At 33.4% G+C, this 17,813-nt stretch overlaps 1 protein-coding gene across 1 annotated transcript in view; it reads right to left on the reverse strand.

Moving 5' to 3' along the window:
• LOC134852987 (transient receptor potential cation channel subfamily M member-like 2) overlaps nucleotides 1-16,540 on the reverse strand; it is a gene marked incomplete at its 3' end in the record, with an annotated part of 18,783 nt that extends 2,243 nt beyond the window's left edge. The window contains 12 exon segments of the mRNA XM_063868890.1: nucleotides 129-342; nucleotides 1,868-2,035; nucleotides 3,685-3,843; nucleotides 3,994-4,067; nucleotides 5,477-5,615; nucleotides 7,957-8,113; nucleotides 8,337-9,343; nucleotides 10,081-10,428; nucleotides 10,993-11,149; nucleotides 13,715-13,841; nucleotides 15,460-15,611; nucleotides 15,914-16,540. Of these exon segments, the coding sequence (XP_063724960.1) occupies nucleotides 129-342; nucleotides 1,868-2,035; nucleotides 3,685-3,843; nucleotides 3,994-4,067; nucleotides 5,477-5,615; nucleotides 7,957-8,113; nucleotides 8,337-9,343; nucleotides 10,081-10,428; nucleotides 10,993-11,149; nucleotides 13,715-13,841; nucleotides 15,460-15,611; nucleotides 15,914-16,324 (3,113 nt within the window).
• Nucleotides 16,541-17,813: the final 1,273 nt, after the last annotated feature.

Genomic DNA, 17,813 nt, shown 5'->3' on the forward strand with positions numbered 1-17,813 from the left:
TTTTACTAGGATAAAAACAGAGCACACCCATACCTGAAAGCTTATATCATCTTTCAGCGACTTGCAAACAATCAACATCTGATATTCATTTGTATTCGAATAAAGTCTGAAAAATGCGAGAAACTAACCGGTTGTAGTACTCTTTGATTACTAAAAACATCTGGAATTTCCAATACACATTGCTCTCTTTGTTTACATCGTTGTATCTGTTGTTGAAAATGGCAATCAGCAAGTTGAGCAGTAATACATTGGTGAACAACATAAAAATTGCTTTGAGTACTATGGCAAAGATGCTGTTCGTTTCATCTGGACAAGATTCATAAGGCCACGCGGCTTCAGAACCTAATCAAAATAAATGGTTGCTGTTTTAATGAAACACACAGATCAAATTTTTTATCTTTCTCTCCTAAACAGACCAAGTTAAGATCCCCCAACTTATTTTGCATATCGATTTTAAACAGCTTTGCCCTGCATGTGAAATTTAAAATTGTTGTTCCGATTTTCGCAAAAAGCAGAATATTTATGCACGGTGTTTTTTTTCAGTCAATTTTCGCCGATGGAAATCATACTTTCCAACAAAAATTATTTATAACCCAATTTGACTTCCTGAGTTCAAAATTAAAAAGATATTTACCTCCGAGTATTTTTTGTAAAGCTGTGGTAGTTTGAGAATTGCCAATTTGCCCATGTTTTGGACTAAATTATGCGCGCTTTGAAGAATTTATTCAAAATGCTGAGAGCGTAACGCGAACTAACTATGCGTGGCAAATTATCCCGCACTTGACAACTAAATTGAGTTGTGGCTAGTTATTCAGATCGGTAGCATTATTTTCGTACGACGCAACATTTCATACTTTGATTTTGTCCAAAATTTAGGGTTTTTCAATATTTTCTTTTCCCAAAAACTATTCGATATGAATTAAGGATCAGTCGGAATATTCAGGGCTTTGCCCTGATATACGAGCAGTCTTGTTTTGAGTTTAGTTCGATAAGTTGGTTATTTTGGTTTATGCCCATTCTTACTGCGGAAGTTTCGTAAAGTTTTTTTTGACAAAGTTGATTTTTATTGAAAATTCCAATTACAATCAGAGCTTGCACTTTGGTTAATGCGTTAGCCTCTCAATGAGGAAATAATTTTATCAACTAAATCATAAGTTTAACAAAAAAACAAGAGCAGCATTCCGGTGGGCGCTTCTGAGTAACTCAGGTTGTTCCGTTTCATCTAAGTCAACTTGGTCGAAAAAACTCAGTCAGAAAAATCGCAAAACAATTCTTACGTTCTGACTTTTTAGTTTTATTTCTGGCGTGGGACACTTTAGCTTCTACAATTTTTTTTTGATATTTTTTGCATGGAAAACGAGCTATTTGGCGAGCCAATTTCACCAAAAGGAAATGCTCCACGTCGTCACAGTTCGAAATAATGGCCAAACTTTTCCAAATCAAAATATATTTGCAATAACTTGCAGACAATTATCATGCTGGCCTGTATATGATGAATATTTCATATGATTTTTTTGAAAAGTGTTCACTTGTGGAGACATTAATTAAACGTGTGTAATGCTCCTCCAACTGAAAAAAGCACAGCAAATCGAGGCGTGGAAAAATTTAAAAATAGGGTTTTATAATTGGATGTGAAATGATTTTTAGGCATATCACCAGACCTTTTTACAGGTTTCCTTACTACATGAACATCATTGAAATTGGTAAATTGATGACTTTAAAGAGTGGGCAGAAATTTTAACGAGTTTCATACAAGTACATTGATATTTTCAATGGATGATTTCAATATTTATCAAAAACATTTCAACATTGATTCTCGAATTTGAAACAAACAAAAAAAGTATTGAGTGTAAGTCGGAACTTGAACCTTCCGTGCAGTTGTCAAAGTGTGTAGCCCCAATTTCTTCGAAGTTGGGCTCCCCCAGCATCTCAAAGTAGGATCGGAAGAAGACCCCCCACGGGATACTGAAGGCGGGTTGAGTGATACCAGGGTAGATCAATGACTGAACTGCAATTCCATAAGCCACCAAGTATACTAAAAACAGGTTCTATTTTTCTAATTCGGAGAATTGCAAATCAGTTTATAAAATAACATTACGATGCAGAAAGTTCGGCTTTGTTGGTAATGGTATGGAATCAATGGACAATTTCTGTAGAGCTTTGTGACATACGTAATTGAATTAATTAAGTTTGTAATTATGATAATTATGATGATGTAATTAAATTAAACTAAATTTTGCATAGACACGAATCTGTCGAAAATGGTAGCGATTGAACAGACGTTTATTCTTTGTTATAAAACCAAACTCAGTGTCTTAACTTAGGTGTTTTGTTTTCATCATGAAGATCTTGATTTTTTTTCAATTCCAAGTGTTGAAATACCACAACATTTCATCCAGCGCGGAAGTTCAATTATGGCCAGGGGCGGATTTAGGGGGGGGGGCGGAGGTTGCGGACGCCCCCCCTCAGGGATTCGACCCTCTGCCGACCCAAAGGGTCCCCCCTTTGGTGCTTTTTAAGAAATCCACTTTTGGCCGACCGACCCTAAAATTTTTCTAAAGGCGCCTTAGGCGCCAATATTTACTAATTTTGAGGGGGGAGCGCGCGCCGAAAAAACGCAATTTTTTGGTCAAAATTTTCCAAAAAGTGCCGAAAAACGCCTTTTTTGACTGTTTTTTCAAAATGTTGCCTGCGGCGCAGAAAATTTGGCCAAAACGGGGACTAAAACGTGCTTAGTGAGAGCTCGAAAAATCAATTCGGTCGATCTAAAAAAAAAGGTCGACAAAATTTTCGAAAGTTTTTTGAAAATCCGCGCCCCCCCCCTCGAGAAAATCCTAGATCCGCCCCTGATTATGGCAATCTGACCTCTGAGAGATCTTCTGACCAAAAACTCGACTATTTCAGGCCTAATTCCAGTTTGACACCCATAATTTGAAAACGCTAGTTGTACATTTCTGTATATCTGTGCCTGAGACAAGGCTTGTTAAACAATTAAAGTTGATAGAAATTGCGCACCTAACTGTTTTGACTGGCAACCTTTTTCTAAGTGTCAATTATTTGGTTTGCCCAAAATCTTTTAAAATAGTTTCAATCATAGAAAATTCATGGTACCAAAGTTTTATTTTGGTTTCTTCGGATAAAAACTTTTCCTGATGCAAAAATTTGTCCTGATGCTCAAAAAGCAAAAACATTGCAAATACAACGTTATCAGAGAAGTGATATCGTGTTAAATCGTTCAGCTTTGAATTAATAGCGATTATTGTCAGTTGTTGACCTCACAACTGCTCGTAACAGGACAAAACCATAAAGATTTCAACTGCACTTTTTTCTAGTTTTGAAAAGTACGTGATGTTTTTAAAATGAAAAATAAAAATTAAAACATTTTGTTCAGATTTTTTAAAACATTCCAGCAACCCGGTATGTCAAGTTTATGGTAGTGTAATTAGCGTTAATTAGCTTCTAAATGAACCAAGTGAAATTCCCAACTCAATTAACAGTGCAAGCTAATGATTGTGCAATAAGTTTCCAAAACATTTCCGCTCAAGTTCTCACTACTTTCTGATGCGTAAAAGTTCAACACATCTAAAACGGCTATTTGCTTTTTGGTTTGAAGAAACATCTCAAATACGAACTTATCGAAAGCTCTAACATTTATAGAAATATTACAGTTTTTTTTTTACTAACCGAGAGCAATACAGAAGAAGAATCCGAGATCAGTGAGCATTTTGGAGATCATCACTATTTTAGGTCCCAAATAGTTGTGCAGAGAAAACACACTCGTGAAGCGAACAAAATACAGAATTAGAGTCACCACGTAGAATTCGTGCGCCACATTGAGAAGACCTATTCATATACTTTTTATTGTTTTTGATGTTTTATGGGAGGTTTATAGAATTTTATTTATATGCTTGAAACTTCATAGTTACGTTAAGGTACACAAAGAAAAGCAAGTGAAATGTCTGTGTCGATAATTTATTCGTAAATTATTCTCACCCCAGCTACTGTTAGCGCGCATGACGAAGCCAGATGCAAACAAAGTCAGTGCAAGGATATCGAGAGCTTTCCATCTATAAAACAAATGGTATGTTTCTAACTGAAATCCCAAAAATAATTGTTAATAACACATTTTAAATTAATTTATAACGCTTTTACGATTTTATTAAAAGCTGGCGAACAAGAACAGCACGAATAGAAACACCCATTACGCAAAAGAGAAAACGACGAAGTTGATGCTTGCTAAGTGTTTGATAACTCGATCAGTGTTCACACTAGAGCACTGTTTTTCTCGGATCTCATCATTTAGTTTTTCCTAACGATTAGGCATACTTTTTCCCCTAGCGGAACACCATGGTTCAACAGTTAAGCATAGGTGAGTTGTATACCTAGTAATGAACTTCCCCAGTGGGAGGGTGATGAAATCGTTAAAAAGAACCAATTTTCTGATGAGTTTTCAAAAGTTAAATCGACTCATCTTCTCATGCACCTCAAAAAACTGGTAGTAAGAACATCTGTTTTAAGTAGATAAGTGGTGTCCTACTTTAAATTCCAGCTTTTATTTTGATTCAAATTTCTCTACATGTAAATAGTTTAAAAGTAAACAAAACTGCTCATATCAGGACAGAGCTCTGAACACTCCGACTGTCTAATAAAGTCTATGTAATAGTGTCCGATTTGAAAAATGAAATAAAAAAAAAATTTTTAAAATGCAAAAAAAAATCCATTACGGGGTCAAACTTTGCACGGGATAGGCGCACATTTGTAAGTTTGTATGTTCCTGGATTCCACAGACAAATCTTTAAGCATGTTAATATTTTGTCCGAAGAATCAAAGAAAATGAAAGAACAAAAGAAGAACAAAGGGAGCATCCTTAGTGCGGAAACCGCGTACAATTCACAAAATACACATTGGCCTCGTGATGTCAAAATTTTATGTGTTGTTTTGAAAATCATCACCCCTTACACTACGTCAGGACGGTTTTCTAAAACGGTTTAAATCTGCGCTTACGAGTTATTAGCACGAATATTATTGCGCGTTAATTGGCCACCTTTAAATCCGATAGTTTTTCAGAAATGATCACAGGTGAAATAATTTTTCAAACTTAAGCTCAGGGCAACAGTAACTGTCGAATGAATGCTTAAAAATTGAAATCAACCATGAGCACAAATAACCCGTCCCTTTCATCAAAAAATGGAACAATAAAGAATGGCTACGCTCTGTTTGGTAGGGCCTTGTTTCGTAACCTGTTGGAATCTAGCGTCCTGCAGGTTCAGCAAAAACTCTTCTACTTTCTGATTGACTAGTTTTATATGCAGCATAAGTAATCTCCATTTAGTATTCCAAGATATATCTACTCAGAATTACAAGCGTAAATTGCTGTTGATATCAACGCTTAAATATATAATGATAAAATGTTTTTTTCTTATCTATCTCCTTTTTAAAATAATTTTTGTCAATCTCATTTTATAAATTGAGTTACCTGTTTTCAAAGAACACAGCCAAACGCCTTTTTGTGGAAGATTCGTATATGAAAATGATTTGTCGGATTTCCTCGAGTGCTAAAGTTAGCATCCAAAAGACGATCACGCATTCTTCTGTGCTAGGGACCTGCTTCAGACCTGGGTATGAAATGAATAGGTTAGAAGTATTTTTGAAAACACACAGCCAAAACTATAGTATACGATAATTTATATTCATTTCGGGAAAACAGTCACTTCTATGGCTAAAAAAGACCGTAATAGAATCAAAATGTATGTTGTTTCTGAAAAAAAAATTGAAATTATCTATCGAAAGTGTGTTTATATTGATATTAATTTTTTTCGATTAAATCTTTTTACAGACCAATTTTTTGTTTTACTAATTTTTTATTAAACTTTTTAGAGGCCAATTTTTTAGTTTTTATTCACCACAATGTCTCAGGTGATGCAACGATTTTTTTTCAGAACCACGAGGACTTTCCGCATTCATTTTGAAGTGATAAAAATCAATTTTATCCTACATTTGGTAAAGTCTTCCTAAAAAAAACGAAATCTTTAAATAATCGATTATAGCCTTTCTTTTCTAAAAAATATAATCGCTTTTTGAACCTTTCAATTAATATTTTATTTTGAAAGCATATATAGGTTTTCCACGAGGACTTTCCGCATTCATTTTGAAGTGGTTTTGATCAATTTTATTCTATATTTTTGGCACCTGTCTTTCTAAAACTACGGAAATTTTTGGGTAATCGATTATAGCCTTTCTTTTGCATAAAAAATATAAACCCTCATAGAAATTTTCAATCAATTTTGAAACCTGTAAACTTTTTCTGTTTTTGTTACAATTATAATCAACTTTAATCAATTATTTCATCCAATTTTCATTTTTTGAAAAAAATTTAATCCTTTTTAATCGTTTATAATCAATTATAATCCTTTTTATTTGCCCGATTTTTCCACAACCTTCCAAGTGAGCTGCTTTAATAGGTTTTTCATAGACGTTAGCTTCAGAGCATGTTATTTGATTTGAAATGAAAGTTTAATTTTCATGATAAAATTGTGTGCTCAGCTCAACTATAAAGACATCAACTAGAGAGATTATTTTCAGCAGCAATATAAAATCCATGAAGTATGTAAAATATTTTTTGTGAGTACACATTTGGGCAAATTAAGAGATAATGATGATTATTACTGACATAAAAGGAATTTAGATCAACCTGTTTTTTCAAAAAGTTATGTTTGGCATTTAAATTCAAATATAATTGTCTCAAAATGTAAGTAATAATTCGCAATATTCTTTTACTTAAGCCTTAAATTGCATGCCGGTTGTTTCCAGACGGAATAAAACGAGAAAGGTAATTGACATCACCTTACCAATTTTTTGGTCTTCGGTGACCTTTTCCCAAGTTAGAACCCGCACTGACAAAAGTAGATTAGGATCAATTTTAGTATGAAAAAAGTACGCTAAATAAATTTAGATCGATTTTATTATGAAAAAAGTACGTTGATCAAATCTAATTCGATTTCAGTTTGAAAAAAAAACGAAGATTAAATAAAAAAGGTGAAGATTGATTTGGATTGATTCATAATCAATTTAAATTGGTCTTAAATCCCCACTGAAAAATTTAAGATCAATTTAAAGGCATTTTTTCCAGTCTCAATTTGTTTTTGTTTTCAAAAGAATTTAAACGGATTGAAATCAATTTAAATGGCTTTTTTTAATCAAAACTTATCAGTTTCCAATTTTTATTGCATTTAATCATTGCCTATCATTTTTCAATTTACATCCATAGCGTAATGTAACATAAAAAAAAACATTTAAAAAGACCAAAATATCGATGAAATTTTACGATTTTTTTTTGCATATTTGAAGTTTAAAAACTGATCTGTATTGACCCTTTTCTTGATTTCCTTGCCCAAAGTCCGATTTATCTTCATAATTTTATATGATTTAACTGCATTTTAATGAGATCAAATTTTAGTTTATTCAGACCTTTTCTTGTGTGTTATATGAGGTTTTGCAAAATCCTATTTACATTAATTTTCTATAAATTCATTGCCTATTTTCGAGCTTATAATCTGATTTATGTAGATCATTTTATTGAATTCTGTAACATCTGGCACGAGTGTTTATAGTTTAAAAATCGAGAATAAAAAATGTCAACTACTTTTTGAACGGTATGTTTTTTTCGCCATGTGAGTTTTGGATGGATTTTAATGAGTCGGAAATTCCATCCAATTTGATTTAAATCGATTTTTTAGACGCTTAGATCGATTCAAAGTTTTCAAAAAAGATCGATTTAAATCAATTTAAAATCCAATTTAATTCGTAAAATGTACATTGTTAATCTATTTGAGTCGATTGAAATTAATTTAAAATCAATTTAAATTGATCCAAAACCATTTTTGTCAGTGCGGTAGAGCAAAAACAATAAAATTGCAAAAAAATGCAAGTCAAAGAACGATCTTAAAATATAGTTACCCTTCAGAGTGACAACGCTGAACAAGATCAAGAACAAAAGGGTTGCGATCAAATTCAGAATGAACGTTACAATAGGTGTAGTATATAATAGTCGGCATCTGTCAAATGAGTTGATTTTCCCGGACGAATTTCCAACAGATACAGTGACTTCTTCGTTCTCCAAATAGGCAAGGAATTGATCTTGTTTTAATTTTCTGGGGCTAGATACAAATAGTCCAATGGAGTCAAATAAGCAAAAAAATATGCTAAAACGATGAAGTTAGGCTTGTTATTTTGTTTCTTTACAATAACATTTTTACAGTAACAATTTTTTGTTAATCGTTTAAAGTTAAATACTGGATCGAAAAATTTCTTATTTTAAGGGAATTGTGATTCCTTGCCTGCCACGAATCATTATGCGATGGTGGTCCTAAGGTACGTTTTCGGTATTCATAAACAGCTGCTTTAGCGGTAGAATCGTCTGTTTTGAACCACAAGAGAGGCATTAACAAAGGCATCACAGTCACCCCTAAGATTTTCCAGAAACTATTACGATAGCTCAATTTTCCATACCAATCTTCTTGAGCTAATGTTTGGCAGCCACTCTGCGAAATAAATTCTCTACAATCGGCTTGAATAGCCAAATCGAGACAAGTTTTGTTTCCCCATCGATTGTGTTTTATCTTCAAAATAGTGTGGCAGTGGTCCACCTTGACATCGTAGCACGAATTTAGTATCCCGGCAGCTCTGAACTCATAGTTTTTTAGCATTGATTCAATTTTGAGCTGTAAACTCATATCCAGTCGAGAAACTGATGAGTTCAAAATAGTCTTACACACAAGAATCGCAAATAAGGCCGCTGATGTCTTGCATAACGTGTTTTCCCAGAAATATTCACTAGCTTCAGGTCGAATGAACAAAAGTGAATAAACAAACATTTCTATTTCTGGGTTACTATACCGAGCTGAAATTGATTCTGTGCCCTGCACTGCTTTCTCCTGTAATTGGGGCACGTAATCGATGTTGAAAGCCGTCATAATTGCTTTTCTCGTGTGGTCCGGCTTAGGAACGGCGGTTTTCCCTTCTGCTTTTTCCAAAATTTGAAGCAAAAATAATTCCGTCGTAACTTTCAATGTTTCATTGTAGATTTTTTCGAGTTTTTCTATAGTTAGATACTCTCTGAAATTTATCATTTCGGCAAAAATTTTAGTAAACTCTAGTTTATTATCAATTAGAGTTTTCGTCAAAAGTTCATCAATATCGTTATCACTAATATTATCACGTTCATTCATCAAAATTTGTTCCACCATGTCGTTTCGGTTCCACTTTAAGGATAGATCGAGCTGCTTTCGGGCACTCAATCCTCCCATTTCTAGCAGTGTTTGCAAGATTGCCCTATCAAGGTCACCTAGAAATAAAAAATCATTATGCAAATTGGGTCCTATTTTGCACGTACTTTTGAAAAAAAAGTTTAAAATTTTTGCTTTATGTTTTTGTGATATGTTAAGAAAGTTAACAGCTCTATTTAAAAATTGGCTAACTTCAATTATTTATACATGTGATAAGAAGGGTATAAAATGTGCTGTTCAAAAATTTTCTAAAACTTTTCATGGTTTTCTAATGTTGTTCTTTTTCTTAAAAGGGTCCCGGTAAAAATCAAGTGTGACAGAGTGACCAGGACGCTAAATATACGCAAATTTATTGATTTGAAAAAAATGGACGCCGCTTGACCGTTTTCAAGATTTTTTTCTGAAGCGATATAACGCTATGACCTATTAGAAAACTTTTCATGGTTTTCTAATGTTGTTCTTTTTCTTAAAAGGGTCCCGGTAAAAATCAAGTGTGACAGAGTGACCAGGACGCTAAATATACGCAAATTTATTGATTTGAAAAAAATGGACGCCGCTTGACCGTTTTCAAGATTTTTTTCTGAAGCGATATAACGCTATGACCTTTACTGGAGCGATATAACGCTATGCCATCATTGGAGCAAAAAATTGGAACAAAAAATTTTTAGAGGGTTTTTTTTACACTAGGGAACCTGTTTGTTTCTCGTGACCCCTCTATCACACTTTTTCTTAAATACGTTGTTAAAATATTGCTCAAACTTTTAAAATGCTGTTACGAGATGTTTTAAAGTTTTACCAGTAGAATCGCCTTCTTCTTCTTCAAAATCATAAATTCTGATTTTGTCGATAAAATCCACTTGCAAACATTCAATTAACCAGTTCACACTCTCGTCCAGTTTTCCAGGCAAATTTTTCAGATTCAAGTCGCTTTCTGCTTTTTTCCTAACCAGACTTCGAATGTTTTCTTTTTGGTCATCTTCGGGGTATTTTTCTTTTATTTTAACCGCATAAGCCAGCACATCAGCGGCCCTCCCCGATCCATTGATTACCACACAAGGGGTGTTGTTCTTTAGAGCCTGTCTGACTGTATCAATAGTTCCTGGTCCTCCCTCGACCATTACACAGACGATTGGAACTCGGGTTTCTAGATTGAAATGGTTACACCGTTTGTCATAAAGAGCATTGTTTTTCAAATTTTGTAGATACTCTTTTATAGATACTTTATAGGTAAGTTACAAGAGATTACAGGAGAGGATCTGAGATTTTCTCGCGAGGCGGAGTTTTCAAAAAAGTTTAAAGTTTTGTCGACCGTTTTAGATCAACCAAATTGAATGACCCTGAACAATAACCAGAACCTATTTTAACAATGTTTTATGCGATGCAGCCACTTTTTTTGACCCTTGAAAAAAAATCAAGGGTTCAACTCTTTGGAGGGGAAGAAGACAAATCTCCTAAAGAGAAGGGAGACATCCGCCACACCCCTCTTCCTTATTACACTCCTGGTAGAGTAGGTCTCAAAAAAGTTGCAACTAAAAATGCAAACTAAAAGCAAAGAGGTCGTTTTGTACCACACGGATTTATTCAGATTTAAGTTTTTGAAATGAAAAAAGAATGTGTTTTGTTTGAAATTTTATAACAAAGTCACTAATTTAGGACTGATTATCGTTTTTTTGACATGCATTCAAATAGGAAACCTGGATTTTTTCACCTGTATCCGTAGCACTCCTCTTCTTGACTCCATTTTGTTTCTCAGAGCACAATTTTTTCTCAAGTTTGCCTCTCAACACCTGTTCTTTACCAAACTCACCGACTGATCCGTCGTCCACCAAAATGAAGTGAGTATGGTTGGGATCAAGACCCACACCCTAAATTACGGTTTTTCTTATATTAACTTCTATTTGGACTACATTAGTGTAGAAAACGAGCCTGGACTACGTTAGAAAACGAGCCTGGACTAAGTTAGAAAACTAAAATTATGGTTTTTGTCATTGTAGAATCATATTAATATCACAAGCAAGTCAGAAGTCAAGTCATCAAAACTTAAGAGGAGAAAAAAAACTTCTTGCTACTTCGTTCAAATTATAACCTTTTTTGGCAATCTAAGAGCTTATCAAACAATGCTTATCAAACAATGCTTATCAAACAATGCTTATCAAACAAGGCTTATCAAACAATGCTTATCAAACAGTGCTTATCAAACAATGCTTATCGAACAATGCTTATTAAGCCATTCCATGATACCGAAAACATAATTATCATACAAGTCCGTACAACTCCTTTGAATAAAAAAATGTTGAAAATCACATGATAATTACTTTTTTTACAATGCATATCATTTATGTTTTGTCTGGCTATCAGCACTGGTATAAAATTCTTGTGGATATACTTTAAGTTCATGGAATGCCTATGGAAAGCCTATGGAAAACCTATAATGACTATGGACTGCCGGATGCAAAATCCAAGATTCATTGATATTTGGCCTACATTCGATTACCTTATGAAAATATTTTTTATGAACTGATTATGCAACACAAGTGAATTTGTGCAAAATCAAAAGTGTCTCCCAGCTATGAAAACTGTATGAACATCAATTTTCAATCAATCAAAACTACCTTGTATTTGGCGCGGCATTTTATGTTTGTCCCTTAAAAAATAGGACTACTTTTATATCAAAGAATGCCTGAATGTTCTGACTGCCATCTATAGTCGATCACAAGCCTTTTGAATAAAAGAAATTTTATAAAAACTTCTTGGTTAAAAGATATTTTATAAAATGTTAATAAGATTATCATTATATTATCAATACTCGCACAGATAATCTGCATTTGGTTACTCTGAGATACCTTTTTTAAGTTTTACGCAGAATTATATTTGAAAACCAAGTTTTTTGGACCGGGTCGACCTCCGTACGAAACAAAAGCTTGTCATACAGTTCAACTATTGGAGTTTTTTTTTTTTTAAATGATTATAATACAATTTACATCTATGAAAAAAGAATGAAATAAGAACTAATTTATTTTTTCGTTACAAACAAAATTTGCAAATCCTGCAAACGTGTTTTCAAGTATTTTTGAAAAAAAGGATTTTTGATGAATGAGAGAGCTTTTAATTGTCAAAAAAATAATTTTATTTGTATGGATAAAACGCTTGTCATTCATTTTCATTCATGAGACCTCTATAATAAGCGTTTTTCCCATACTAAAATATCAGAATTTTTCTATTTCAAATTTTAGCCGCTTAAACCAACCTCAATTACACAGAAGAATCAAAAATCACAATGGAGGTTTTCTGTGATGTATGACTTTTTATTGATTTTAGATAATAACATGTAATCTAATAGATTCAAAACCAGGCCACAGCTTTTAACCTTAGAGTTTTCAAGTAGAGTTCTCAAATCCATAAAAAAACTATATTTTGTGTGAAATTCAATAGATTATCTTACTTGGCATATCTCAATACCTATCTTAATCTGCCTTTTAGCTGCCATTTAACCTACAGGTTCTCTCATTTTGGTTTATCTTTGGTTTTTTAGGGCAAAACACAAATACCTAAAACAAGAGACACAAAAAAAATTGATTCAATCTATGTAAAAAAATTGTTGTCATACAATTCGATTAATCACAATTCCATACAAAAAAGGCTAGTCATACAATTTGGTTAAATAGAAAAAAACTAGTCATAAAATTCTATTAATGGGGAAAATTCCAGTTAGAATAATCGTTTTACTGCAGCTTACTTCTAATTTTTTTTTGTTGCGAAGTAAAAATGCCGATCATACAGTTTTCATATATGATAACTGTATCACAATCATTTTCTAATCAAAAACATACTTGGAATTTATTGATGAAAAAACTTTCCTGAAAGAAAAGAGATGGAATTCTTTATTGTGTGGGGAAGTCCACTCCAAGTAACGTTTGGTAGTTTGTATCAACAGCTTTTCAAAATCAAAATTTATTTACAAAACTTCCATTCCCACTTGATCTGAATGGAAATTTACTTGCCTCTAGTTTCTGCATACTTTTTAATAAAATCAGCAACAAATGCGTTCAAGCAATTAAAGCATTGGAGCTAATTGTTTTTTAATTCAGTTGGTGCAAAAGCAAAATTTTTCTGCGCAATTCAAACACCGAGCCTTACATCTTTTATATTTGAAACTTAAATGTAATACTTAGACAATAAACTGCATGTGAAGCGAAGCATAGTCAGTTTTATTTCAATTAATTTTTATCTGTACTAGGAAAAAATACAGCGCTCAATTAAAATACCCTTAATTTTCTGAGGAATTCTCATAATGTTTTAAGGAGAAAACATCACCAGAAAAAAAGCATTTCTCCATTTTGAGAACCATATCCTGTATTATGAAAAAAAAATTCACTAAAAAAACTGTTTTTCCCCAATGCTAGCAGATCTGATACTTTGTGCATCCTTACCTTGACCGGCTTGGGATAGTGCGCTTCGTAGTTCCCGAATTCATCTGGATTTCCCTGTTGTGTCAAGTACTCTTCGTGGCCAGGAATTGAGCCCCATGTGGCTATTCCAATAGCAACCACTCGGTTTCTGAAATAATTTTGATGCCGAGAAATCGCTGTAGACAAAATTTAAGAAAGAGGGAAATGCAATTTTTGATACAAAAGCTAGTTTTTAGACACAATTTGCTTCTCAAGTTAACTGAAAAACACGGTTTTTTAAGCAGAAGTTTTATAGAAACTGTCAATCCACTGATAGTTCAATAAACCGAAAATTAAATTCATTTTCTTGTATTTCGCAAAAAATTGGAACTGACATTTCTAATATAAAAGAACATTGACAGTTTTTATAATACTTCTGCATAAAAATTCGTGTTTTTCATTGAACGAGCGAAAAAGTTTGTGTCTAAAAATTAGACTTCGTATCAAAAATATCATTGCTCTTTTTCTCGATTTGCAGGTTATCGAGCTCCACCTGAGTGTTTTAGTTCCGAATTTCCCAGAAAGTGGGGCATATCTATGCTTGGTATATTTATGCTTGGAATATCTATTCAACCAATTGGTGTAGTTGTTTTTATTCAATCATTTTTCGACTTCTCAACTAAGCGTTTTTGATGGAACTGTTTTTATTTTATCTGAGAAATATTGTTATCCTAGGTTCAAATTTAAAAAGATATATTACCTGTGATCATTTTTCGTAAAGTTATAGTTTGAAAATTGCTAATTTGGCCAGTTTGGGATAATTAAAGTCCGATACATGGCATACTTTTAACACGCGTAACCAGCGAATTATTGCGTCCAAAATTGAACTGAGGCCAGGATTTTAACCCTATTATCACAATACGAGACGCTAACCACACCCTTAGTTTTCTTCTTAGCGTGCGCAGGGATAAAATGAAGAAAAAATAAAGAAAAATTGTTCTGTAATTATTTTGTCAATTATTCAACCACAAAAAAGAAATTTCAATTGGCCTTAAAAGCAGCCGGATTGTTTAGGGCTTTGCCTTGATATACTATCCGTCTTGTTGTTCCGAATTTCGTAACAAAAGTAACGGAATATTTGTGCTCTGCGTGGGTTTTTTTTCTTCAGACAAATTTCGGCTTTTTAACTAGCCATTTTTGACGGAATTTTTTTTGTATCATTCGAAAAGTACTGTTGTCCTGAGCTTAAATTTGAAAAGATATTTCACCTTTGATCCTTTTTCGTAAGGGTGTTTAAAGATTGCCAGTTTGGCTAATTCGGGAAAATTAACGCACCATATAGTTCCAAATTGGGTAAAAGAAGCTTAATTGCCATATTTGCTTAATTGCATGAGTTACTAAGAGCAAAATTTATTATTTTGCACTTTATATGGCGTGTGGGGCAGATGATATTCACAAAAAATCTCAAATTAAAAAAAAATCATTTTATTTTTTTTTTGCATCCAATTTTTTCAAGCTATTACTGCTCCATAGACCTTAAAAGGCAGTCGGAACGTTCAAGGCTCCGCCCTGATACGAGCAGTCTTGTTCTTCTTAATAATTGTTTTTGTAAGGCAATGGGCCTCCTTAACTGTTTCCCTCTTACTTAAATGGCTATTAAATAGAGACAAAGAGCAATGTTGTTTTTGGAGGTGTGCCAATATTTAGTATTTGTTTCCCAAATTACTAAAATAAAACAAACAAGCTTATTTTTAATCGTAGAACTCAATTTTGAGAAAATAAGTTACCTGTTATCAGAAGCTGATAAATTAGTGAGAACAGTATCCCGTACTGCTTCCCCGCATATTTTCATGATGCCCGCGTTAGTCCCCCCACTGATAAGCCACGCCCCCTCAGTGGCAACTACTCTCTGAAGACCTTGTCTCAACCCGTCATGATACTACGCAAAGAAAAAGAATTCAGGGTTAGTTTGTGCAGTTTGGAAACCGAATACGTAAACAAACATTACGAGGCAAAACTGTGTTTTTTTGCTGTGAATTGTGAACTAAGCAGAACATCCTTAATGAAAAAATTTAGATTCCTTTTGGAATCCATTTGATTATAAAATTCAGAAGAGGCGTCAAGTGAGCAAGATTTTTTGAGAAAATTTTTGGTCTTTTCATATTTTTTTTCTGGCGGATTTTATCGACAACATTAGGCAACAATAGTCCTGAGAAAAAATTATTTAGTCTCCAAACTCACTTTTTTCTTCATTTTGAAATCCAATGCTCCTCCAGTTACTGAAACGATCAAGGAAGGTTTCGGCAGATTCCACATTTTTTTTTCGTGAATGCGTTCGACTAAATCTTCAACATCTTCGTCGGTGGCTTTCGCATTCACTGTTATGTATGGAGATCCACTGTGTATCTCGTCTTGGTGTTTGAACCGGACAATTCCAGAGATCTGCTCAAATTTTGGCTCGTTTGACGGAGGAAACTTTATTAGAGCAGCATTTGGTTCGTCTTTAGAAACTGTAGCTGGTGTTTTCACCAGCAATGAGTGTTGAGAAGAATCCGAGTCTTCCGCCGGTTCAGAAAATAAAACTTTGCTTTCCCTTTTGTTGGAAGAGTTTTCGCCAGTTTCTACGCTGGTTGAAGTTTTCAAATTGTCCATATTTCAGATAGTTCAACTATAGATTGTTTTTTAAGGACTGGCTTAGAAAGACACCTTTAAATGTTACCGATTTTTATATGCTCAAACGTTTTAATAACTATAATTTAACTCGCAGAAGTTTACTTATTATGTATTCACTTGAAACCAAATAAGCAACACATTGAAACTGAATACAAAAGCATGTTCATTTTCAGTAGAAAATAATCGGCTCTGTTTTCTGTAGTTTTTATTCTAACAAGTAAAACAAAAAAAGTGAATGACTGTATATTTACTTTTGAGCCAAACTTTTGCACGCGTATACAATGAACATTTTAGCACCAGTAAATTACCAGAAAAAAACTATAATTCAAAACTCACGAAAAGTCGTTTATCATTTGAAAATAACTAAATAACAAGAAAAACATAGCAAGCATGAAAATTTGTGTTCAGATTTTTGCTGAAAATGTGCACGCAAAAATTATATGTTCTGCATATTTTTATGACTTGTCAAGTGCAGTTTAAAACTAATCTGCTCATACGTTTTTAGCAGCAGTTTTCTATTAAAAAAAAACGATCTGCTTATAAACAATAATGCTTTATACTCAAACTAAACTGCGAGGACGGATTTCGCATCTATTATTGTTCCGACTTTCGATACGAAAGTAACGGAATATTTGTGCTCGGGGTGGGTTTTTTTTTCTTCAGACAAATTTCGACTTTTTAACTAGCCTTTTTTGACGAAATTTTTTATATCATTCGAAAGCTATTGTTGTCCTGAGCTTAAATTTGAAAAGATATTCCACCTGTGATCAATTTTCGTAAAGTCATGAGGGTTTAAAGATTGCCATTTTAGCCATTTTGACCAATTTGGGACAATTAACGCGCGATATAATTAACGCGTAAGCGGAGATTTAATTCGTCTTTAAAAACGTTCAAAATTGGTTGAAAGAAGCTTTTTTGCCATAATTGATTTGTTACAAGGAGCGAAATCTATTGTTTTGTTCTTTATATAGCGTGTGGGAGGATGATTTTCATAGAAAAATTTTCAAAGTTTAGAAAAAAAAGTTTTTCATTTTATTTTATTTCATTTAATTTTTTTTATGTTGTTTGTGTTATTACTGCTCCATAAACGTTAAAAGGCAGTCGGAACTTTGAGGGCTTCGCCCTGATACAAGCAGTCTATTTATGATGAAGTTTCAGTAGTAACACTTAACACTTCTCTTAGTCGCTACTTCAAACCAGACAAAATCTAAGTTTAGTGGGGGTTCAAAACTGTGAAATTCATAAAATTTTTGTCTAGAAACACCCAAAATTAGCCAACATTTGAATTTTTCTGAAAAAAAAATAAGCTGAACTTTCTTTAGTTGTTTCGACTTTCGCGACGAAAGTAACGAAATATTTGTGCTCGGGTGGGTTTTTTTTCTTCAGACAAACTTCGACTTTTTAGCTAGCCATTTTTGACAAAATTTTCTTATCATTCAAAACGTATGGTTGTCCTTATCTTAAATTG

Source organism: Symsagittifera roscoffensis, chromosome 8 (genome assembly GCF_963678635.1).
Source record: "Symsagittifera roscoffensis chromosome 8, txSymRosc1.1, whole genome shotgun sequence".
Lineage (NCBI taxonomy): Eukaryota > Metazoa > Xenacoelomorpha > Acoela > Convolutidae > Symsagittifera > Symsagittifera roscoffensis.